At 38.3% G+C, this 25,137-nt stretch overlaps 1 protein-coding gene across 1 annotated transcript in view; it reads right to left on the bottom strand.

The window, feature by feature from the left end:
- LOC117386914 (ras-associating and dilute domain-containing protein-like) overlaps positions 1-25,137 on the bottom strand; it is a 51,002-nt gene that overhangs the window by 18,140 nt on the left and 7,725 nt on the right. The window contains exons 4-10 of the mRNA XM_055229782.1: positions 21,165-21,397; positions 16,251-16,663; positions 11,912-12,208; positions 9,941-10,285; positions 8,151-8,188; positions 7,894-8,078; positions 6,251-6,360 (exon numbers count right to left, since the gene is read on the bottom strand). Coding sequence (XP_055085757.1) covers positions 6,251-6,360; positions 7,894-8,078; positions 8,151-8,188; positions 9,941-10,285; positions 11,912-12,208; positions 16,251-16,663; positions 21,165-21,397 — 1,621 coding nt within the window. The remainder of the gene's footprint in view (positions 1-6,250; positions 6,361-7,893; positions 8,079-8,150; positions 8,189-9,940; positions 10,286-11,911; positions 12,209-16,250; positions 16,664-21,164; positions 21,398-25,137) is intronic.

Below are 25,137 nucleotides of genomic sequence, written 5' to 3'. Positions count from 1 at the left end.
CTTTAAGTACAATTTTTGGCGACTTCCACCAATAGTTTGTACCATGAGTGTGAAAATCTTACTTGTATATTAGGTCAGACAAAACAAGTACTAGCATAACAACATCTGATATGGGGAACAGCTGCAGCGCTACACCGTTAGCCGCTAGCTGTGTACCTCCTGTGTCTTTACTGCATTCCCCGTGTCTGTGTCTGTGAATGTTCTAGAGAAGAAAAAAAAAAGTACTTTTTCTAGTTCTATGACAGATGACAGACCTGACGGACAATATTTCACCCACCGAGAGCCAAAGGAAAAAAGAATTACCCTCACCACAAACATGCAAAAATGTTTACGTTTCACAAAACCCCAAACACAATAAATATCTGTTTTCTGTCTCGTTCAGTAATACAGTAATTACCCAAATATATGCACTGTCAGCGGATAGAATACATTGAAGAAAGGAGTGTACATCTGGAAGTCGTTTAAGTTCGATAACCGCATATTCATTGAAACCACAACGGACAGCAACTATTTAGGAATTATGTAAGTTTCCTCTAGATCTTTGAAATCCAAGTTCAGTTAAAGGCGTGGTACCTGTTTTTTGTCTTAAAAACACGAAAAACAAAACTAGTTCATTTTAAACAGTTTGCGGTGGTTCAGTTATCCCACACTTACATTATGCATTACGAACATCCTAATTATTCACCGCAATGAGTTTATAAGCTCTTTTCACGACTTTTAGAGAGTGCAGAGTTTAGACAGGATGCTAAAGATAACAACTAGCATGCTAACGTGCACTTTCTGATCATGTGACTGTCTGCAAATAGATACAGACAGTGTGCAGCTGAATTGTCTTGACCTCAAGAGCTGCTTATAGTGTTGTCACGATATTCAAATTTCAAAGTTGTGTTTGATACTAAGGAATAGACTCGATACCGATTCCTGTGCAATCCCTCAGCCGTACAGGGAGGTTCCATAGTGGTCCATGGGAGTGTACTAGTCTATGTGGTTCATTTCTGTCCTGTGAATGTGACTTTTTTAGTATCGATACCTGCCCAGAATATCTAGTTTTGATACTTGGTTTAGTATCTGATTTTCAATACTTCTGACAACCCGTTTCTTATAAAATATATCTGTACTGGGGCAAGACAAATTTACCTCAAAATTACAGTCCAAGTTCATTCCCAGATGCATTTAATTGAATACTAAACCATTTTGGATTTCCTGAGCAATTACCAAACTATTTGAGGAAGCAAAATAAACATCAAGGACATTTGCACCATTTTGTTTTCTAAATGTGTAAATCTGTAATATTTTAGTCTGCAATGGGGCGTGGAATCTTTATAACCAAACAATTGTGCTGTGACTCAAAAAAAGATTGTTCTAGATATTATTTACTACATTTACCTGCACGACAGGACAATCTGATATCTGGCCTAGTCCAATTTAAACCAATTTACCCGGAACCATGACTGAGCTGCCGTAAATCAAATGTCAAAGATTCTAATGACACATACAGAGAAGCCTGTACGTACTCTGATGCCCGCTGCATGTAACAACGCAGTCCAATTATATTCATAGACAAGGAGAGGTGTTCAACTGCACAAGGTAAGAAACAGCCAGGAAAACATTAGACATATGTTTGGACGTTTACTCACTCATTTTAGATCATTTTATAGTCCCTCCATTTCACTGTTTTGATTTGCTACGTTAATGTGAAAATGAAAACTAACGGAGCTCCAATGTGTTCATTTGTGTTGCAAATAACTTGAGTAACGTAGTTCGTAGCATGTCTGAAAATCAAATGATCAAAATGAATGAGATACTGCTTATTTTTTTCTGCTAAAAGTGTGGTTAAATGTATGACAGTCACTTTTAAGTTACCTTGTTCACACCTATTGAGCTGTTTGAGCTGCTGTAGACTGGAACATGAGTCGTCTGACAGGTTTTGGGGTTAAGACAATTTTTAGCGCACTCAGATTTCTCTGCATGTAAATGTAGTGAGAGACTTCCTTTGTACGCGAGGAGCTAAGTTGTGACTGGCAGCACATGTAAGCAGTGGATTTGGCAACTTGATTTATGTATCTCTTGAAGTGGTCATATTAAACTGCGTTCTGATTGGTTGTGTTCGTAAGCACTGAGGTCACTGCAGAGGCGATGTCATTGTGAATAGGGTTTTAAAAGTAAAAATAGGGACATCTCTTCATTAAGGCTGGATTTTTGGACATGGTTTTGACATACGCGCCCACACCACTGGAAATCAGAATGAAAAACTTTCCCCGTGCTGGGCCGTGCCAAGGGTGTGGTGCTTTTTGGTGAGTGTGCACAAGTCCACAATGGAATATTCATTTAGCTTTTTGGGACTAGAAACTAAAACATTAATGTTAAAATGTAGCTATATACAGTCATGTTGTTTGTGGTTGGAGAAAATCAATAAATACAAGTAAAATCTATCACCTGAGATCATTTAAATTTTGTGATAAAATTGCATTTGGGGTCAGAGGTCAAGATGTTATGCATATGCAGCTGATGTCTAGAGCAGGGCGATCTTAAAGGTACAGTGTGTAATTTTCTGGAGGTGGTGCATTACCTGCATAATTCCATGGAAACAGAAAGTTAAAACCATTCTTCAGAACATTCTCCATAGAGATACATACATATTTAAATCACCATGTTACCTTTTATTGAAAATGGTAAATTTGCTGAAAACAATGTGTTAACATGTTTTACTCTGCACTAAGTCACTCCCCATTCAAAGCAGTATCACAACACTATCAGTGTGCATCCCCTAATGAAACTACTGCACATCAAGTGGCTGTGTAGAGTTATGTATCATGGTTTTGTATATTTATGGGGAATTGTCATGTGGGAGACATCCAAATAACCTCTTTAGGCAAGTTTTTGATGAGGGAAGATTATAACATGGTAGAAATCTCAAAATAATTTATTTTTGCATAATAGAGAGTAAAAGTATTGAAATAAGGTATGTCCAAACATGTGTGTATATGTGATATATCTGTATGGATCACAATTAATCAGATTTCAGCTCTATTAAAGGTGCTCTATGATGTTTTGTTCTGGTGGAGGCTCGGGTCCATGTTATTGCTTTTCCTGGAGTGTTCCACAGTATAGCATCAACTTAGTTTTTTGAGTCTTTATTCTATTACAGGTGCTGTCATTGGTCAAAAAAACACTTAATTCTTACTGTGAGTGAGCTTGCCTCTCCACAGAACTAGAATTTTTTTTTTTTGCTACTCCCTGTTTGGACATGGACATTGTATGTGGCGTACGTACAGGTAATTCCTATCACCTAGTTAAACCGTAATGTTAAAAAGGGCCAAAACATATGATTAAACAAAAATAATATATATGACAACACTTTTACTGTGTCAAATCATGGTTTAAACTGTCAGAAAAATACCATCCATAAATCATCATAAATTGTCCCCACATTTTAGATGAAATTACCCTTGTTGATGACATAATAAGAGCTATTCTGTTTTAGAACTCGCTGCTACTTCCTGTATTTTTATACTTTTCTTCTCCACTTCTTTTCCACAAACTGCCACTTAACTGATGTAAAACTATGATAAATATGTACCACAGGTAAAATCCCACCAAACCAAGTCAGAATTTGAAAAACATGAAAACATGCTACTTTGCTGTCCCGAGCTAACCTTATCCCAAAGTCATGGAATCAAGTCAATTTTTGGTTTTGACTGACCTATACGATTCTGTAAACCAGGTCATGAATGCTGTTTTAGGTTTTAAATATCTTGGGGTTAAGACTCACTTTTCCATATGGCTTTGTACTTAGAACATCTCCACTACAAGGTTATTTAAGGTGTTCTCGCCGCTCACACAGTGTCAGCATCGGTCTGTGCACAATCACGTCTTTATTGTTGTGCTTTGGGGCAACACCTTAATTGTCTCTTATAAAACATCTGTAGTAATTCCTACAATCAGCTAAAAAATGTGGTCCTGGCAACCATTAAAGGACCTGTACCGCATTTCTTTCCATGTATTTGAATTTTTTTTTTTTTTTTTTTGCCTCAGTACAGATATAATGTAAGCAGGTCACATAAGTCTGCTGTGTGCTGTGTGAATATTGCTGTGACATCAAAACTCCGCTCTGGCCTCTGAAAGTAGTGAAAAGTGCTTATAGACTCGCACTGAATAATTAAGATGCTCAGTATGCATAAGGTAAGTGCGGAATAACTTTGGAGCTAACTTATACTGGAGGATCTGCTGCCTGCTTATCTCCATGCAGATGTTACTGCTTTACCTGAAATGTTCATAGTATGGCATTAAGCATATCTATCTCTGGTCAAATACAGGTCAGATAGACAATATTAACTAATGATTATATTTGTCAGACACAATTTGTTTACCTGCTTTACAGGTTTGGGCTACTTCCTGTAACCCTCTTCAGAAAGTGGCGTAGTGACATGTCTTGTAGGCTGCTTTACTTGGTTTTGCCAGACAGTAGGGGAAGCTAACGCCCCCTACTGTCTGACGCCTTCTCCAGGACTGCATCCCGTGTGTGATAAGGGGTCCTTCATCACGATTTATGCGTTTTGGATCTCAGTGGCCTCTCTGGAGTGGTATTTGTTGCTTTCAGCATGTTGACCTTGGGCGTTATACCTCCTTTTCACACACGGGATGCAGTCGTGGAGAAGGCGTCAGATGGTAGAGGGTGAAAACTTGTGACTGAAAGAACATTTACCAAACATGGCAAGAAGTTTAATGCTATATGGTGGGAAATTATAAGCAAAGAACATGGACCAGACAAGCAGATAACATACCCTGCACCAGAAAACATACAAAGTGCACTTTTAAGGACGGCTAAATAAGGCTCTCCTCTTCCCAAAAGACAAGCTAACACAGAAGTCCTCTCTCAGAATGCCCTAGTGTGGTTGCCCCATTAAAATCCTACGGGCCCCTTTGCCCTGTGCTCGTGTCTGATTATTTTCTTTACTTTATGCACACATTATAACCAGCAGCAGTGTGAGCATAGACAGAGCAGGGTTACACCTAAATAGCTGTTAGCACTTGGGCTAAGCTGAATGTTGTGGTTACTAGCTAAAACATTCATTGATCACTTTACAAGGGAGCAGGAAGTTCAGGGAGTGCAGTGCGGAACAAGAATCCATGTGGAACTTACTATTAGAAAAGCAAGCATTCCAACATTGAATTTTTGGGACTATTCTGTCTGGGTTGGCATGAATGCAGCTGATCTAATCTTTCATGCAAATTATAGTTTAAATAGGGAGGATTATGCTAAATAGATTTTTTCAGGTTTTTACTATGTTAGAACGTTGTCCCTTCATCAAAAACATGCCTGAAGAGGTTTTAGATGTCATCCTTGCATGGTTTCGGCATATACAGCATTTTCAAAACAATAAAAGGTAACATGGTGATCTAAATATATTATGTGTCAGCAGTTAATATTCCATAAAAGTAAAATATCCCCTCTTTAACTTTTTAGTAATTTAGTTGCTTATCGATGCAATTTAACATGGATTTTAAGTGAATGAAAGCATCAACTCACAAAGAGACAGCACCACAATGTTTGAACAAACTTGAATCTAGAGATGGGAGTTGTGTCTTAAAATGTATAAAAGTAAATACTTGTTTTGGAGAAGTGCAAAATTAGAACATAAAGTATATTGTTATAATTAAAACAATTTGAAAGTAGCGAAAGTAGGGCTGCAGTTGACTAAAGAAATTCTTGGTCGACATAAGGCATGTCCTGAAGTCGTTTAACTGATTAAAAAGGGGGCGTAACAAAAGCTCTCAAAGCTCCGCCGTGTATCTGACCTGAACTGCAAAACAACTATTTATGCAAAAAAAAGTACCAGTTCTAGGAACGATGCATTTGTATAATGACAGACTAAACTTGTGAATCATGAGTTTAATCTGCCTTTTCACCGATAAATACCAAAAAAGTACAAAATCTTCAGCAAACTCAAACACAATATAAATTTTGGTTGACTAAGATGCCATCAACTAGTACAAAGAGCTGATAAAAAAAAAAAAAAAATTAACATCTTTCAGTGTAATCTGCACTTTTGTGATTCATTTTATGATCTCTTCCCTCTGGTGCAATACTTCAAAGTAAAACAAGAAATTTACCAGCAAAATGTATGTAGACAGCCAAGGTATTGCCTTTTATTGCTATAGGACAATCCCCAAATATTGAGAAATTCATGTTTTCAAATATAGACAACCTGTTTGAAACACAGTTAAAAGTTCATCAAGTTAACCTTACCTTAGTAATGTAATACACGCACTGTTGAAACGCCAGCATGACCACCTGCTCCAGAACAGCTATGGTCTCCTCCATGGCTGATCGCACACAGGACAGATAGATCTGGAGAACTGAAAAATATCAAACCGAGGGAACTGTCATTACCTACAGCAAGTAACTATTAAAGGACCCATATTATGCATTATCTGTATTAGTATTGAACATTAAACATTGTTATGGAGTCTACCTGGACCCACAGATTACACAGATATAAGGCCACATGGTTACATAAAAGAAAGTATTATGATTTAATGTTGAAAATCACATTCTATTATCAATCAATCAATCAATCAACATTTATTTGTAGAGCACTTTACAACACTCAAAGTGACCAAAGTGCTTCCCAGTAAAATCAAATTAAAACAAGTTAAAATCATACTAAAACAGTAAAATAGGAGAATAAAATAGAATAAAATACATTAATACAACAAAATATAAATAATGATAATGTGTCACAACATTACTAGGTGTTGAAGGCCAGTCTGAATAAATATGTTTTGAGCCTGGATTTAAAAAGACCAAAGTCAGTAATGGTGCGCACATCAGGGGGCAGTTTGTTCCAAAGTTTGGGCCCAGCAACAGAGAAAGCCCGATCACCCCACTGTTTGTATTTAGTTTTTGGAACTTCCAAAAGGAGTTGATTCGATGACCTCAAGGCCCGGTTTGAATTTCGGACCACCAACAGCTCAGCCAGGTAGGGCAGGGCGAGGCCATTAAGAACTTTAAAAACAAAAAGTAAAATTTTAAAATCAACTCTAAAAGTAACAGGAAGCCAATGGAGTGAATAAAGGACTGGGGTGATGTGTTGGCGTCTGGATGTGTTGGTTAAAAATCGTGCTGCAGCATTTTGCACAAGTTGGAGGCGACTCAGGGACGACTGAGAGACACCAACATAAAGTGAATTACAATAATCTATTCTAGAGCTGATAAAAGCATGAATCGTTTTCTCAAGGTCATTGCGGTTTAAAAATGGCTTAACTTTTGTTAAAAGACGTAGCTGAAAAAAGCTTGCTCTGACCACGCTGTCAATTTGTTTGTCAAATTTAAAAGCGTTGTCAAGAATGACCCCGAGATTTTTAACAGTTGGTCTGAGCCTTGAGGTCAGTGAGCCAAGATTTAAGGGGGCAGAATCACCAAACAAAATATATTCTGTTTTTTCTTCATTTAAATGCAGAAAATTTTGTCCTAACCACAGCTTGATATCTGCTATACATTTGAACAACGATTCAAGCGTGTCATGTTTCCTTGACATTAGGTAAATATATTTGAATATCATCTGCGTAGCAGTGGAACGCAAGCTTGTACTTGGCTATAATTGACCCCAGGGGCAGCATATAGAGTGAAAACAGGACAGGCCCAAGAATGGAACCCTGGGGTACTCCACAAAACAGAGAAGCAGTGGAGGATGATAGTTCACCTATCTGTACTGAGAAGGTCCTATTGGTCAAGTATGAGGTGAACCACTCAAGTGCTGCACCGCGAATGCCAACATGGTGGTTTAGCCGGGACAGAAGGACTGAATGGTCCACTGTATCAAAAGCAGCTGTTAGATCTAGCAGCACTAATACAACAGGAAAGAGTGTTTTAAATTATCATTGTGGTACCCAGGTTGTGTTGAGTGCTCTCTGCATGCCCTTGCTCCTTCCTGCTCCTCCACTCCAGAAGCTCGGGCAACTGGAACTGGATGAAGTGCATAAGCTCCAGGCTGTTTGACATCCACACCACCAGGGGGCGCAGGCCTGAGATCACTGCCTCCGGGTCGAGAGGGTTCGACTCCTCTGTATCTAAACTGTGACAAGAGAATAATAAATGTTGTATAAATAGTTGCATTGAGTATAATTAGTATGTGGTTTATACTTACTCTTCAGACTGGACAGAAGCAAGGTCCTTTGTGAGCTCCTGGAAACAAAAAGTTAAAAAGTAATTTTGATACTGATACTTGGTACTGAGGGTAACCCACCCACACACGAGAGACGTAGGTCTGTAGTCGACTACAAATTTTGGTTACTTGGTTGGTAACTTTAAGCCACTTACACAAAGCAAGATAATCCCAATGAACCATTTTTTAAGTATGTGGTATCATTAAAAAGGCATGAGCTGCAACAAATAAATAGAATTAACCAATACTTGGCCATAGAAGTTATTTTTTCTACTCTCTACAGCTCAAGCTTATTGTAGTACAGAAAAATGGCTAAAATCTCCCCATTATTGCAAAGACATTATACATACGATAAATATTGAGCCCCAAAAATTCTTGTTCCAGCTTTCATATATTAAATGATTGAAGCTGATACTGTAATTATCATGACAGACCTACATACAGCCCTAGACAGAAGATGCAAACACCACACAGAAAGGCCTGGGTGTCCTGGGAATTGAACAGTGACTACTTTCCACCGCTGAACATTCTTGGCGCACCACTTTGATTTGTTCCAAAGTCGGGTAACCGCTGCTGAATGGAACTAATTTCCACTGCAAATATTTATAATCGCCAATTTTAAACAAAATCAAGAACAGCAAAAGGACCAGACAAGACAATTCTATCCATGAGTTTCAGAGTGATGAAAAGTTAGGACCGTTGCCATAGTAATTAACAGTTCAAAACAAAAATATTATATCTTTTGATTGGTCAACCGTCCTCAAAATGGCACCATCTAACAGGAAGCTAAAACCCATGAGTAGCCTGGCCTGCCATGTTTTTTTTGTTTGTTTTTTTGTCAAATCCTGCTAAAAACTTGGGTTTTTGTGTTTTTAGACTTGGTTTAAACACATCAAAGGAGAGGAGATATTATTAACGGTATTTACTAATGAAAACAACTTTGAACTGTGATTTTTTTCTGACAAGTATTGCGGATTATATTTATGACTGATGTTCAGAGTGCACATTGTAAACAACTCCAGGAGCATCTGCATTTGAGAAAAGACTGAAATCTGAACTAATTAACTCATATAAGAATCCCATGCATCTCAGAACATGTTTGTAGACGTCTAAACTACCGTAAATTTCGGACTATATAAGCCGCACCAGCTAAATTTGAAAAGAAAATAAATTTTGCACATATATATGCCGCACCTGAATATAAGCCGCAGGTTTTCATATTGTAACATGATATATTTACACAGAAAGACGGTACACGGACACCCTTTTTTAAAATTGGCTTCAACACGGGATGAATATACCTGCAGGTTTAGAAAATAAAGCTGTATCAACACGGGCCATCTGCTTTTATTTCCTATGAAAGCTTTTGTCGTCTTTTTACATTGAGCAAGTTCGATTCATTGATGCTGAGCTTACGTGCAGTGGCTCCATTTCCTTCTTTATCTTAAAAACTGCATCATATCCATTTCTTTGCGTGTTTTCCATGATGAGGGTGTGTGCATGATGCGCAAAATGACCATTCAAAATCAAAACTAGTGAATTCTTCAGAGCATAATCTTTCCCCACGTCTGTCTCACTTTTATGTTTACAGCTAGAGAGCGCCCCCGGTGGCCGTTATCCAGTAAAATTCTATAAATAAGCCGCACTGTTGCATAGGCCGCAGGGTTCAAAGCGTGGGAAAAGTCGCGGCTTATAGTCCGAAATTTATGGTACATGAAGAACATTTTTTTGTCTATCCCAAGATCCTCCTTTGATCCATTCCCTCGGCTTACCCACACGTGGCTCTGTAGATGACTGGCGGTCAGTAGTAGCAGTCTGCGCAGCTGTGAAGCCCGCAGGCTGGTGGCACAATACTGGATACACGTGCTGATTAGAAACGCTAAAGTCATCAGTGGTTTGTCTGTACTGTCTGTGCCGTGTAGTCCCATGGTTACTATCTCCTTGGTAACAGTGTCCAAAGAGTGCGTTGGAAAGCATATGGTCAGGTCATGTCCGTGTGGGGTTTTCAAACACGGAGGCGGACACGGGAACGTGGAGATGCAGGTGCTGCACAGAATCAGTTCATCTGGAGAGGTGGGCATGTGGGTTAGCAGCCAGGGCTCAGCGGTGAAGAAATCCTGAAAAAGAACACATTTATTTAGGTCATTGTGAGAAAGTAGAAGACAAAGTAGCAGTAATTGGTTTATTTGTAGTATTTGTTAACTAGCTAAATACTGACATCGACTAGTGAGATTAGTGAGATAATGAGGTAACTAATGACCAAACCTTATCTCATTTAAAGCTACTCTGTAATTAGATTGGCTAACCCATCTCTGTTGTATTCTCACATATCTCCACTAGGTGCTATCTACGTTACTGCTGACAGAGTACTGGCTTTGGTCTGACAGAAGAAGACCACAGAGCACAGGGTTTTTTCCAAAAAGTTCAGATCATAGCTCCTAGGTTCTAACTCCTTTACATTTGGAGTTACGTCACAAGGTCAACCATAAGAGTCCTACGCAGATAGAAGGACCTTCAGTTGCCTTTAGAGAATCCAAGTGTCCAAACAAAAGGCGGGAACAATAAAGCAGTCACATAACCCTACAGCTGTCAAATAAAAAACTATAACACCCACAAAACAGACTACAAAAAGTGCTCCTTGTTCTCCTCTACTGCACTGATTTTAATGAAAATTTCAACAGTGACAGTGTACTTAAATGACCCGAGCATTTGCACAGGAGAGAAAATGCTGCTGTTGAATAAAAAACTCTCTGCAATAAACTTCTCAGACTCAACAATCTGTGGTTCCAACAATAAGATGTAAGGCCATGCACAGAGCAAAATAAATATTCTCCAGACTCGCCATCAGCTGCAGCGTCTGCTCTGTCTTCTGTCCAAACAAAAACTCCACCCAATCCCGTCCTTTAGTCTGTCTGGAGAGGAGAATAGGGCAGTGCAAGGGGCTCCCAAAGCGAGTTTATGCAAATTAGCCATGTGGTTTTAAGTTTCATGTGTGCAGATCTTCTCTTATGTGTCCAAACAAAGCGCGTTAAGCTGTGATGGCGCTAAAAGCTTTAATTTTCATTCTTATATAAAGTTTGGTTTATCCAGGTATTTGTATTGTATAATGTCTAAGGCAGTTAAACTTTTACTGCTTTACAAACTCTTTGTGCAGAAATCGGCCCTGTTGGTAAACCTTCGAGGAAAATGTGTACTGTATTGTGAGTATTTTTAATCTTTTTATACTGTTTCATTTTGTATTGTACTATTTTGGTGTCTTGATGTACAGTGACCTTGAGAGCCTTGAAAGGCGCCTAACAAATAAATGTATTATTATTATTATCATTATTATTATGCATCATAGCTCCTGAACACTGGTTAGGAAGCTCCTGAGGTTCCTATGATAAAGAAGCTATGAAAGGAAGCACGCAAGCTCCTTTTCCTAACTCCTTCCTAACTCAGCAGACTACTGGGACAGTCCTTATCATAGCAGAGGATGACGCACATCTAGTTTTGACTTAAGGAACTAGTAGCATCGTGGCTAATTTGACGAATTCGGAACAAGCCCAATTGCAGGTGTTTTCATTACTCAAAAAATACAGTGAAAAACACACACTTCTACTTAAGTTAGCTTCCCTCTCCACAGATCCTTTTTGGATTTAGTTTTTCTTCAGTGAGAATCTTACAACTGCAGTCCATTACAAGCTATTATACAGACACAAGCTACTAGTATTGGCAACTCCAACCACTACTAACTGACTTACCGGATGACTTGGAATAGCGGGGTCTTTAAACATGAACAGGTATCTGTGTCCAATGCCGATGACGTCTCCAGAGCCGAGCGTCACCTCTGCACTCAGCTGCTCCCCGTTTCTCGTCACCACGGCGATTGGGCACGGGCTCAGGGTGATCGGGCAGCCATTTTGATGCCGGTGAAAGCTGCAGTGTGTCATAAGGATGTCGTCAGCAGAAAGAACAATGTCGACTTTTGGTTCCTGGTTAGGGTCAGATATTCGACCGACTGTGACGTTCGGACTGGCCAGGAGATAGATGAGAAAGTCCTGAAGAGAAGAGAACAGGGAGCTTATAAGAACTTACACTACATGGCAATATCAAATGATTTTCAATAATACTATGCACTTTTACAATGAAAGAAACACACTAAAAATAGAGCATGATGATTTGTTCTGGTTTAGCCGAGACTCAGTAAAAGGAGCTGTTACTATCTTCAAATTATTAAAAACAGAACTAGCTCATTTTAAACGGTTTGCAATGGTCCAAAGTTAATTCTCACTTACCTTACGCATTCTGTACATGCTAATTACTCACAGAGATGAGTTTATAAGTGTTTTCCACAACTTTTAGAGACAAGATCGGATGTGCACTTCTTGATACTTGGACAATAAAATGTTTCAGAGTTAGATGGAGTTAAAATATAGACCTTTTTGACCTAAAAATCTGCTATATCTGTTCTGGAGGCACATTTACCACAAAAACATGGGGAAATAATCAGATACAGGGCCCTGAATATGTACAGTTTAATGGTTTGTGGAATTAGCAAACAAATATGGCATGTTTGCTTAGCGGCAGAGGTGGGAGATATCAAAAATGATTAATGTTACAATGGTTATTTTGATAATTAGAATATCAAGTATTTAACCTTGAACCCAAAAGTCTGCAGAAAGCTGATAAAAAATAAAACAAACTTGCAATGAAATCTTTCCAATAAGAGTCTCATTTTTGTGGTGAGTTTTTAGGCCATTCAAGCTCAACTGAAAACATGTCAGCGTTTGAAAACTTTGACAAACTTACTTTTTCAAATACTTCAGTCAGTGTGGTAATTTGAAATAGGTTTCAGCAAAGTGGCAAAAGCTGCAGGACTAAATCAACACATTTAAGCTTCCACAGTCCATTTTCTCAGCCTAAAACAACAAACAGCAGGGTCTGGTCCCAGCACACACCTGTGGATCCTAAAAGCCGTGCAGTGTACACAAGATACTAGGGTTGTCAAAAGTATCAAAATCAGATATTAATCGGTACAAAACTAGTATCGAAACTAGATACTCATTTTAGCAGGTATCAGTAGTAAAAAAGTCACATTCATAGGACAGAATTTAACCTTTTAAAATGATAAGACAAATAGACTAGTATACGCCCATGGACCACTGTTAATGTTGAAAATGTCATTCTATTATTACTATTTTTTTTAGATGATACCTGATATCAATATTTGTCTTGATGTTGTGGTAGCCAATATTTGCTGGTAAGGATATTAAACTTTTAAAATCTGCACAAAACAAACTGATGTTATATCAAAATTTACAAAAGGACTATGTTAATATCCCAGATTTTGTTGTTATTTTTTTTTGTTCACTTCAATTCAAATTCAAATATTAGTGGACAAAAAATATTGGTGCCAAATATCGACCGCATTTTCAGTATTGGACACATACAATATCTGGGGAAATCATCCTTAATCACCAATAATGTAAAGAAGTGATAACTGTACCATCTCTATGTTTTACAAATCTCAAAGACCAGAGTGGAGTTTTGCCATCACGGTAAAGCTAACAACAACCAGCAGGCTAACAACGTAGTTCCTGGTTCACAGCTAATTAGAAACAAACAGCACAGAGTGGTCTCATTTTGACCCGAAGAGCTGCTTTTACAATATATCGGTAGAGGCAGCGGCAAGACAAATTTAACTTTATTGCATGAAAAAATTAAGTACAAACATAGACTGTATAAAGGAGTGGACTAAGTGAGTGTGACGTCACCCAAAGTGTTCAGCTCCAGTCACAGGAAGCTCCAAAACAGCCAATCTGGAGCCAAGTTGTTGAAGGTAATGCCCCCTTCGCACCTGCAACGCTGGTTTAGCAGGGATTGGGCGGTTAGCAACGTTGTCAATCAAACCTGTTACTAACGCAAACGGGAGCGACCGCAGGGAAAGAAGGCATTTGATTTGTCTCTTATTAATGTTCATATCTTGAGTTACGTGAAATAAAAATACCTGGATCATGTAGAGCGGGTCAATACGAACATTTTAAGACCAAAATGATGAGCCTAACAGCAGCAGTTACGGAGAGAAGGGTCAGAGTTTTCCAATGTAAAGTGAAATGGAGCCAGAAGCACGTCCATGATCACTTCCTATTTGGAACACGGTGGCTAGCACGTTAGCTATGTCCATTTATATATACACAGTCTATGATACAGCCCCTTTAACTTATCGTAATACTTTAAACAAAGGCAATTATAAACCAGCTCAGCTCTAATTAAGAACAAAGGATTGATGACTAAAATCCAGACAAAGTCCAATAGTGCTTCCATTGTTGTTATAATCCAAGCCTGATTAAACAAACAACATTCCATTATTCCCAGAGAGTGTCCTGTGATGCCTTATCTTTCCAGCTGAACAGATTTGTGTCTTGTTCCTCTGTGCGTATTGTGTAAATCTGTAGCATGTGTGAGATTGTAGCAGTAGTAGTGACAGTTACTCCTGAGGATAATCATTCAGGAAACAGCTCTGGCTCTGTCCTTTCTGCTTCCTCGTCACTTCCTACACTCTGCTGAGCGTTGACGTGTGGTTTTACCTACAAAATGATGATTCAGGGGTAGTTTAGATGATTTAGACATTTCTTTGATGTAGTTTAGTGTACAATGGCATGGGAGTAACTTGTGATTGTTAACCTCCCAGTTAGCTCTCCAGAAAATAAGATAATAAAAGCATGGTTTCTTTTTTCATTGTGGGTGTTTTTATTGCACTGAAGACAAAACTAAAACTAAATTATATAATGTAATTGTTTTGTGTTATTATAAACCTTAATTATTTCTATTTCTGCTGGTTTGATAGAGTCATATGCATATCATTAAGGTCTGTTACATTGATTTAAAGGGTTGGAGAATAAGGAACAATCACAAGTTGTGGCTCAAATCACTTCATGGTAAATATTTAGTTGATTTTATTGTTTTCTTTTTTGGGGGAAAATGTATTCCTGAACTAAAATGTCCCCGCTGAAAAAAATAAAGTTAAAACCATACTAAAGAACATTCTCATAGTTAAGTTTTATACCATAGTGCGAAATAATGTAGCCAAAAGTACAACATTTCGATGTAAACAAGCAGGAGTAGGTCCAGAGGCGGTGACAGAGGGGGGCTTGAGGGGGCACTAGCCTCTTGAGTGAGTGTTCAAACTAAGACTCCAATAAAATAAAGAATTCCATATTAGGTTTTATAAGTCACTATATTTAAATGTGTTTTAAACAGCAAAACAAACATGTTAGGTCGTGGGGGGCACACTTCGTTGTCAAAAGCTCAAAATTTAGTTAAATGAGCACCCACATTGAAGACCTTAGTGATCCTTTAGCTCTTCCAACCAAAAATGTCTGGTGCCGCCCCAAGTAGGTCCTCCTCCAGATCAAATAAGCGTCGGATTTGTGATGCAAGCCCGCTCACACTAAGAACAAATGTTTTTCTAGGTTTCTCATGCTAAAAAGTTACATACTATGGCTACATCTGTGATTAACCTTTATTTTACAAGAGCATCTGACTCAGTTCTTTTGACCTATTATCAACTGTGACAAACTTCGTCCACCCACTTCTCCTACTGGCTAGTCTCCCTCATGCTCTAAGTGAGTCTATGGGCCTTCAGGTGTTAAACTGTGAGTATAAACTGAAAAATAGCTTGTGCATTTGTGGGCGTGTTGCGTGTGATTTAACATTGGAATGTGGCAGCTCCGCTAAACAACTCCATCTGCATTTCCCCCGCCTCAGATTTTGAGCATGTTGGCACAACAAGCATTTTCATTCACTCATAGGATCAAAATTGCGATGTGTTTTCTTTAGCATCTCTGAGAAATTATCACAGGTTTTTGGTCCATTTTTAGCGTGTTTAGCTTTAGTTCATGAGCCAACACTTCATAAATGAAGCCCTAAGTGTGTCACTCCATCAATCACAGCGGCGTGAGACACATTTCAAATTCAAAACTGCCTCTTAGTCTAAGAAGCTAGTGATAAATGGATAGATTTTTGGCACAGTGCCCACCCAGACTAAACAGATGATTAAAATACATATTAGGGGGCTGCAGTGGTGGTTGAATGCAGTACCTGTGCGTGGCTGTGTCCCCTGAGCAGCAGCAGGTAAGGACAGTCCTGAGGTGGGTGAATGGAGTACTGTGTGCTGCTATCACCGCTGCTCTCCGTCTCCTCTCTCTCCCACTCAGCGGCCCCTTGCTCGCCTCTGGCCCCAGGCTCACACAGGGCCTCTGTTCTGCCCGCCGAGTCGCCAGCTTCACTGTGGCTGTGTTCTTCTCCTGTTGTGGGGAGCTCGTAGATCTGCAGTGAAGTCTGGCTTTGGTGTCTCGGGTTTTGGTGAGTGGGGCTTTGATGGGTCTGGGAGTCTAACATGTCAGTAGAACTCTTGCTCCTCCACAGAGCACCGCGGCCACTCGACCTCTCCATCAGCGTGGAGGTCACCCGGGAGCGGCTCTTCTGAAGCTTTCGCGCCTGTGCGTTGATGCCTAAAAGACGGAAAAAGTTGGGAGTTAGTGCAAAGAAAAAGTCCCCGTAATTAATTTTGACCCACAAAAATAATTGTTCAATCTATCATGTATTGAACAATAAGTCGATATAATAATTATCGTGAGAGGACTAATAAATCCCAACAGATCAGGCAGTGGACAAGGATCTGTGGGTGGATGTCACTGACAACATGTTCAACACTTTACAAACGTGAGGAAAACTTCTTTGGAAAACGCTTTGTGTGTCTTGCTAATGCTAACATCTATTAAAATGTTAAATGTAACATAACAACAAAATTAGATTATTTCAGTCAGTGGTGTCGTTTAAATATTTATTAGGCTCTGAAATGAACATTAGCATTAGCCCTGACACACAAAGACGACCTTTTTTAAACACAGAAATGTCATTCGGTGAAGTTTTGTAAAGTGTTGTCAGTGACATCCATCCGCAGCTCCCTGTCGACACTGCCTGATTGATCTGTCAGGATTTATTGATTTTTAGCGCCATTCAAACCTCATAGACATTACATTATGCTGGAAATAGTTGAGATTACTGTCCCACTGTTTGGAACTTGCCAGCTACTAGCCAATTACATTATAATATCTTTTAAAAAATGTGTTTTTTTTGTTTTTGTTTTTTATCATTATTGTGTATTGAGTCTTGTGTAGTGCCTGCCCTGCGCATGTTACACTTTATATTTTTAAATACAGCAACGTTTAGGGCAGGGGTGTCAGACACATTTTCACCGAGGGCCACATCAGCAAAATGGCTGTCCTCAAAGGGCCAGATGTAAAATAAACTACTAACTACTTTTTTAACTTGTTAATTAACTGTGTCTGTATTTATAACTTATTCAAGTTTCAAATATTGCATGTTAATTTGCATAGATGTAAAAATATGGCTGTGTAACGACATATCTCTTGATAAAATGACATGTTAAGACCATCATACCTTTTAATTTACCATGTCGAGGGCCACATAAAATGCCTTGAGTTTGACACATGTGGTTTAGGGGATGGAATTGGAACGGCTAATATCAGTAAAACAAGACAAACTTTTCGGTCATATTTCAGCTACGTATTAGTAACATTCACACCACTTTTGGGACTGGCACCAAAAAAATGTAAAAATAAATAACTTAAAAATAAAGTGTATAAAATAAACAGCTGGACCAACTTGTGTTTTCATTTTTTCACAGTAAAACCGGCAGTGCAGAGGCTGGTGAGGTGCCAGTCATTAGCACATGTAGATCTGGGGCCAAAGTCAACACACAGGGAAGCGGCACAGGGGAAGCAGAGCCCAGTGGAAAGACACACACTGTACATGGAAAAAGAGAGCGGGGTCTTCCATGTAACCAGCCTCCATAAGCTCTCGTATCATACAATCTAGTATCACAGCATTGGAGGTGTCATCCGGAGCCCAAAACACACTGCAGGGGGGCGACGTCCAATGGAAGGTATGCAGTGACAGCGGTGGTCAAATGGAAACATTTTTTTTTTTAGAATGAAATGTTAACAATATTTTTAAAGCATTGGTTCTGCAGAAATCCACATTGTTTTTCAGTCCGCTGTGATATATATATATATATATATATATATATATATATATATATATATATATATATATATATATATATATATATATATATATATATATATATATATATATTTTTTTTTTTATTTATTTATTTTTTTTTTTCCTTGTAAGCAGCCATATTTGTTTTAATACAGACAGATCATGCTTGTCCCTGACTGGGTAATTCATCTGTCAATCACGCCCATCTGAACTTGGGGAGATTTACCAGTGACCAGACTCACATCGTCATAAAGTAATGAAGTGTGCACTCTGGATCCCAGGGAAATAAAATATGGATGTGCCACACAGGGCTAATTAGTTTTTGTTTGGGTTTAGATGTAGGCTGCACTGATTACTTCAAATAACTCGTTGACTATTAAAATAATTGTAATCATATTTTATAGGATGGTACTCGACTAAAAAAATTGATGGTTGGATAAAGACATGTCCTGAGCATCGATTAGTCAACTAAAAACAGGCGGGTGTGTAAAGAAAATTAAAATATTGTGAGATTATTTTACCTTTTAGAAATCACTCTCTTGTAACTAAAACTCATTTGGTTTAGTCATCAAAGACAGTGTTAGAAAACTTTTTATGTAAACCCTTTTGTTCCCTTTTGATTGCTAATCTTGTCTAAAGTTCGGATCTGTACTGATAAGCATATTTATAAATTAAAAGGCAGATTAAAAAGATCTTAAATCTCCAGATAACACACTCTACTTTTATTTTTCTTCTCCTTTCTGCTGTGGTTCATATAAACCTTTGTAATGCTAATAATTTGTTGACTTAAAAAAATAGGTAAACTAAAAATAGGTAGACTAAAATACCATCAACCGATATATATTTTAATCATCTTAATCATTAACTGGACTACAGAGACTCTAAAACATATAAAAAATACACTTTATTCGTAAATATTCTCTCTTAGTCTTCATTCATCGCTGACTAGTCAACCCCTAAAATAATGGTTTGTTGGCAGTCCTAGTAAAGAAAATAAACTATCACATTTGTAGATTCATTATAAACGGCAATATTGATGAAAAACTATTTTATATATTTATTTTATTGACTTATTCAAAACTGCAAAGCTGACTCTCGGCAGCTGGTCCCACCTCTTTACATTGGCATTTCAAGCATCAGATTTTCATTCACGGTGTTTTAATTTAATGTTGGCGGAGACACGGGAGGGGAGACATTTCCTGAGCACTCAAGGCTCAAATGCAGGACAATACAGGATTATTCAAACATGCATGATTCACTCACTACAATATGACAAACATGATGGGAAAAGTCACAAAATGTAACTGACGCACAATTGAACTTATCATGCTGCCCCTAAATTATTTTATTCTCTGCTGTTGGTTGGACCTACTAGGTTTTTTTCCCCCCCATTAAACAACTTTATGGTCAAAACTGGACTACTGTGAGTCACGACAATATGTGTTTTGAGGGGAAATTGGCACAGAATAAATACGCAGCTCAATTTTGAAGCAGAAATTTGAATGAGAAAAATATACCCATTAAAATATAAGTTGGTTCTCTGTGGTTTAGCAAATTGCTCTTTGGAAAAATAGTCCCAAGAAACCACATTTTACTGTGAGAAAGCCATAACTGACCTTTAAACTGACAGAATAATCTGAGGGAAATGTATTTCTAAGAGTTGTTTCCACACACTTTTAATGCTGAAATCCAGTTGGTTTAAACTTACAATGCCTCTGATCCGAATAGTCACTGCCTAAACCCCAGCACCTGCAGCCAATTATTAATTAGTGCTAGTGCAGCCGCTGCAGCTCAGTGAGTGAATTCTGAAGGTTCTGAGCTTTCACATGAGGCCTGTCCATATATTGAGAATGAGAAAAAATTGCATGTGTCTCTATCTACAGGTGAAGGCACTCGCAACCCAGATTTAGATGTAATTGTGGTGTTTTAGAGTGCAGACTACGTACAGTTCCTTTAAGCATTACTGGTACTTTACTTGAGTAATTTTATTTTGAGATAATAATACTCAATACAAGTGAGTTTATAAAAGACAAGATTTGAATATGTACTTTCTTTTTTTCCACCTTTTTTATGTTATCGACCTTAACTAAGTTTAAATGGTTAGCGACCGTGATGCTGTTGTTAGCATTCATCTTCTGTGCTGTGTTAGCCGATCCTTTCCTGGCTCCTGATACTGCTGTTGTACATTTGGGTAAAACACTTCTCCATTGCCTGCTCCAGTCAGAGTAATGTAGAAGGACATCTGGTACAAAACTCTGCCAAACTACCATGCATTTATTTTGCTATGGCAAGCACTGACCGCTCCAGAAGGCCGTACTGGGGATTGTATTTATGTTTTTTTGTGACATTCAAAAGATATAATATTTAGTTTTAAAGTGATCATCGCTATAGCAGTGGCCCTATTTTTTGATGATTTTGAAACACATGAATAATAAACATAAAATTCTGAATAAAAGGGAGTATTATGCAAAATTTGAGCTTTAAACCTTGTTATAGCACTGTACCCTCATCACAAACACTCCTGAAGAGGTTTTATTTGCATGTTTGAGTAATTTTGCAATCTCTCCTGGGCCCTATTCGATCCCTCCTTGTGGTTATCTGTACGACCCTGTCCAAGACTCAACACACAAGCCTTTAACCCATGCACCCGCACAGCTATTTGCCATAAATATACAAAAACAGGATACAAAACAATACACTACAATACACTACAACTTCACAAACCTGATACAATGTCCAGTAGTTTTATTATTAGTTTTGTTATGTGTTAGCAATTAATACCACTAATAAAATGTAAGGTGTGTTTAAGATGTGGATAACTACTTTTTTGACTGACTGATTATATTGATCATTGCTTCATCTGTTTCATTTAAAAAGTCTGGACACCTCTGTCTTATTGTGAGGATGTTTTGAGGCCAGTGTTACCTGCAGTGACTGTGTCTTTTTCTTGCAACGCCCTCTCCTCCACAGAGCTGCGTTTCTGGATTTCGAATCGTCTGGCCAGGCCCTCTCGTGGTTTCCATAGTGACTGAAGGAGGAGGGGCTTCTCGTTATCGCCAACAACGCGGCACGCTTCTGTCTTCCACTGGTTCTCGCAGATGGAGCCAATGGCATCGCAGAGGACGTAAGACCCCGCCTCCTCTTTGCTCAGGCCGTAACTGAAAGAGACCATCATTTTAGCCATCGAAAGTCCAAAGTCCATTTTAAATTACTTTTATACCTCTCAGTATTGGTATTTTTATGTTTTAAAACATCACATAATCTATATCAGGGGCGTCAAACTCATTTTCACTGGGGACCACATGAGCAAAATGGCCGCCATCAAGGGCCAGATGTGACTGTGAGGCAGTATAAATGTCACTAAATGTGTTATGTAAAATAAATGTAACTACTTTTTAACTTGTTAAATAACTCTCTGTATTTATTGCTTAGTCAAGTTGCAAATATTACCTGTCTGTAACTGCATATCCCCTGATAAACTGACATTTTTAAAAGTGTATCGGGGCACACCTGCTCAGACCTTCAGCTCAGCTTCAAAAACAGCCTTTTAATTATTGGACAATTTCTTGTTTTTCTTGAAGACTAACGTGTGCATACTTAGCTCCGTGTTTGGTGTCAAAATGCTGACATAGATAGTTCACTTTCACAACCGACCGCGCCTCATAACACAAAAAAACATACAGATTTTGAACTAACACACACTTTTATTCACCTTCACCTTTCCTGAAACTGCCGACAATTTTCCTGAACATTTTGGGATCATTTGCAAATATTTCTCACTTCCACTTGTTGGAAAAATCTCATTAGTTTATGGTCGATGCACACATTAAAGCAGCACAGACTTATTTTAAAATGACAGTCATGCCTTTCAATTTACCTTCTCACGGGCCACAGAAAATGATATGACGGGCAGCATTTGGCCCCTGGGCCTTGAGTTTGACACACATGATCTATATGTGTGGGGGCATACATTCAGAGAACCATGGTTACTCACTGTAAACATAGCATTTTGAGCTCTGGAGAAGAACACGGACTGAGTATGCAACGTATGCAGACTCCAGATGTTTTTGATGAGAAAAAAATCATTGTTAAATGCCACATAAAGTCAGTTAGCATAATAAGACGAATGCAATAAAAACACACGAATTTAACAAAAATAAGATATACATAAACAGCTACCAATATAGTGTGTGATGTCAGTGAGAGGAAGGAGAACATAAGCCTTATATTCATTGGTTTGTTTTGGAGCTCTTTGGTATAGTCCCAAAGTGTTTCTAATCACCTGGGCATTTTGCGGCGCGTGGGCCTCATCCGGCTCACGGTTGTCCGTCTCTTTACCTGTGTAAGTAAAACAGTGTGGAGCCCAGAGGAGCTAAAGGCTGCAGGCTGTGGGTCAACTATGTCCCATGAACCACACAGCGGAAGGATCTATAATGAGGTTTCAGGAGGGCACCGTAGACTGTAAATCTGACCCACTGTACACTGCTCTTATATCTTTGGGCAAAACATTTTTCACCTTGCCTACTTCAGTTACAGTATCCGCCTGTTTGCAAGAAAAAAGCACTGTGAAACATTTTTGAAGCTAATCAGAAACAGACAAAATATTTTCAACATATATAGTCTTTATACATATAAAAGGATTATACTAAATCAGGCCAAACTGTGGCCCTTAGACTGATAATCAGGAAATGTGTGTGACCGGGCTAGTTGTGGCGCTTGAGGTAAACAATTAGGATGCTCGGAAAGCGTAAGGTAAGTGAGGAATAACCTTAGAGCCCTGCAAACCGGTTTCAAATGGAATAGTTCTGTTCACATTCTTAAGACCGTAAAAGCAGGTACAGCACCATTAATTAACATAACTATGCCTGATTATTGCTACAAAGCGATTATACATTTGCAGTTTCTAGGTAGAAAACAAAACACACACAACATGCAAACAGAAGATTAGGATGAACCACGGGGAAATGTTTAAAAGTACGATCCTAATCATTTGATTTAAGATTTAAAAGCAGCAAATAGTCGATCTACAAGCTAACTTTTACAGCCGCATAAGTTTGAACCTGAACGCTGACCGTAAACTACAGATAATGGCTGAGTTCAAAGTGTGCCTGGGCCTCCACAGCTGATTCTGATAATGCCGCTGTAACTGTAGAAGAGACAGGTCTGACCCCAGTGTGTGAGGGGCACAGGGGGGAAGGAACGGCGAGAGGGAGGGGTAGCATGTCCGCTACATTCATCACCTCCAGGTAAAAGCAGCTAAAAACACTAATCACTCGCACCTGTTAGGAGCAACGTAAGAAGAGTCTGCAGCTGTCAAAATCCTTATTTGGGCAAGTGTCAATACTAAAAAAGTCACATTCACAGGACAGAAATTAACTTTTTTCGAGAATAGCTTTGGCATGATCTTGAGCTGTAGTAGAGCAAGCATAAGACCGTATAAGACTAGTACACGCCCATGGACGGCTATGGAACCTACCGGGACGACTTTACAAAGTGGTAACATGGTTTATTTTTAGTTAACTACATTTGAAAGAAGGTATCTGTACTTTCTACCGCACTACAATTTTTAAGTGGACTGAAAACGTGAATCAACAAATAAAAACAGCTCGGAAAAACAATCCATTCAACTGTTTCTACTGAACAAAATTCAGCATAAATCTTTGTCGAAAGCACCTCATTTAAAGCCTTATAAGAAATCGAAAATCTGTGCAAAATACTTATACATTTTGCTGTTTAAGTACATTTTTAAACGGGTACTTAAGTAAAAGTAAAAATATCACATGAAAAAAAATCTACTTGTATTTGAGTATTTTTCTGCTCCGGTACTTGTAATTCAGTACTTCTTTCTTAATATAAAAGAAAGTACTATTATTTAATGTTGGAAATCACATTCTATTGTCTAAATAAAGAGTGTTTTTTGTTGCAGTGTGGTATCGGAATCTGTATTGAGAGCCAAGTACAATCGAAATCAAGTTTGAAATTTTAGTATAACGCATGACAGGTTTTCATGTTTCTCTATTTATGACTTGGTTTGGCTGAATAGTACCAGTGGTAATTATTTATCATCGTTTTACATCAGTTAAGTGGCAGTTTGTGGTAAAAACTATTTGAGAAGAAAAGTACAGGAAGAAGCGTTCTAAATCAGAATATCTCTACCTACGTCATCAACACAGAAAATTACATCTAAAACGCAGGGACAATTTAAGGAAGACATTTTTCAGACGGATTAAACATTGTCGATCTAACTGCAGACTTTTATTGTCATAAAGCCAGAATAACCTGATGCTAGTTCTGATGTAGATGAAGGCAATTTGAAAACTAACTAGAAAAAGTCCAAACGTGTCTCTTTTCTAAAGCAGTAAGTACAAATCTTTTTAGTAAGAGACTGAACAAAACCTTGTCTGAGCTAAAAACACAAGACCTATTCCATTTATGTATAGCAAAAGGGAGTTCTGTCCAACACCAACTGTAAATGAGACTCTATGGTTTGTTCCAGCGTCTCACCAAAAGAAAGGGTTGGCACATTAACACTGTGTTCATTGTGTTTCAATCATAATAAACACAACAGTAACTCTAGTGAACTCATTGCACTAACAACATAACAGCTTACAGTCGCAGTGGGATTCTGTCATACACATTTGTTTGGAACTAGGTCTAGTGCTGACATAAAATTTTAACAGATGCATGTTCGGCACATTTTAGGCAGTATAATGTTTCATCCTTATCATCCCATTTGTCTATTTGTATTTTTAATGGTTTTCCATTACTACATTGCTTAGTAGTCTTCCCCTGGGTCCATTACTTAGTAAAACTAACAAAACCCTACCTTTTTTAAATTTTTTTTTTTTTTTTTAAACATAGAGGTTACAATGTGTAAAACGTGATACATAGGCCAGTT

The sequence above is a fragment of the Periophthalmus magnuspinnatus genome, chromosome 19 (genome assembly GCF_009829125.3).
Source record: "Periophthalmus magnuspinnatus isolate fPerMag1 chromosome 19, fPerMag1.2.pri, whole genome shotgun sequence".
NCBI lineage: Eukaryota > Metazoa > Chordata > Actinopteri > Gobiiformes > Gobiidae > Periophthalmus > Periophthalmus magnuspinnatus.
The sequence above is the reverse complement of the archived record's forward strand: the minus strand, read 5'-3'. Positions and strand labels throughout refer to the sequence as shown.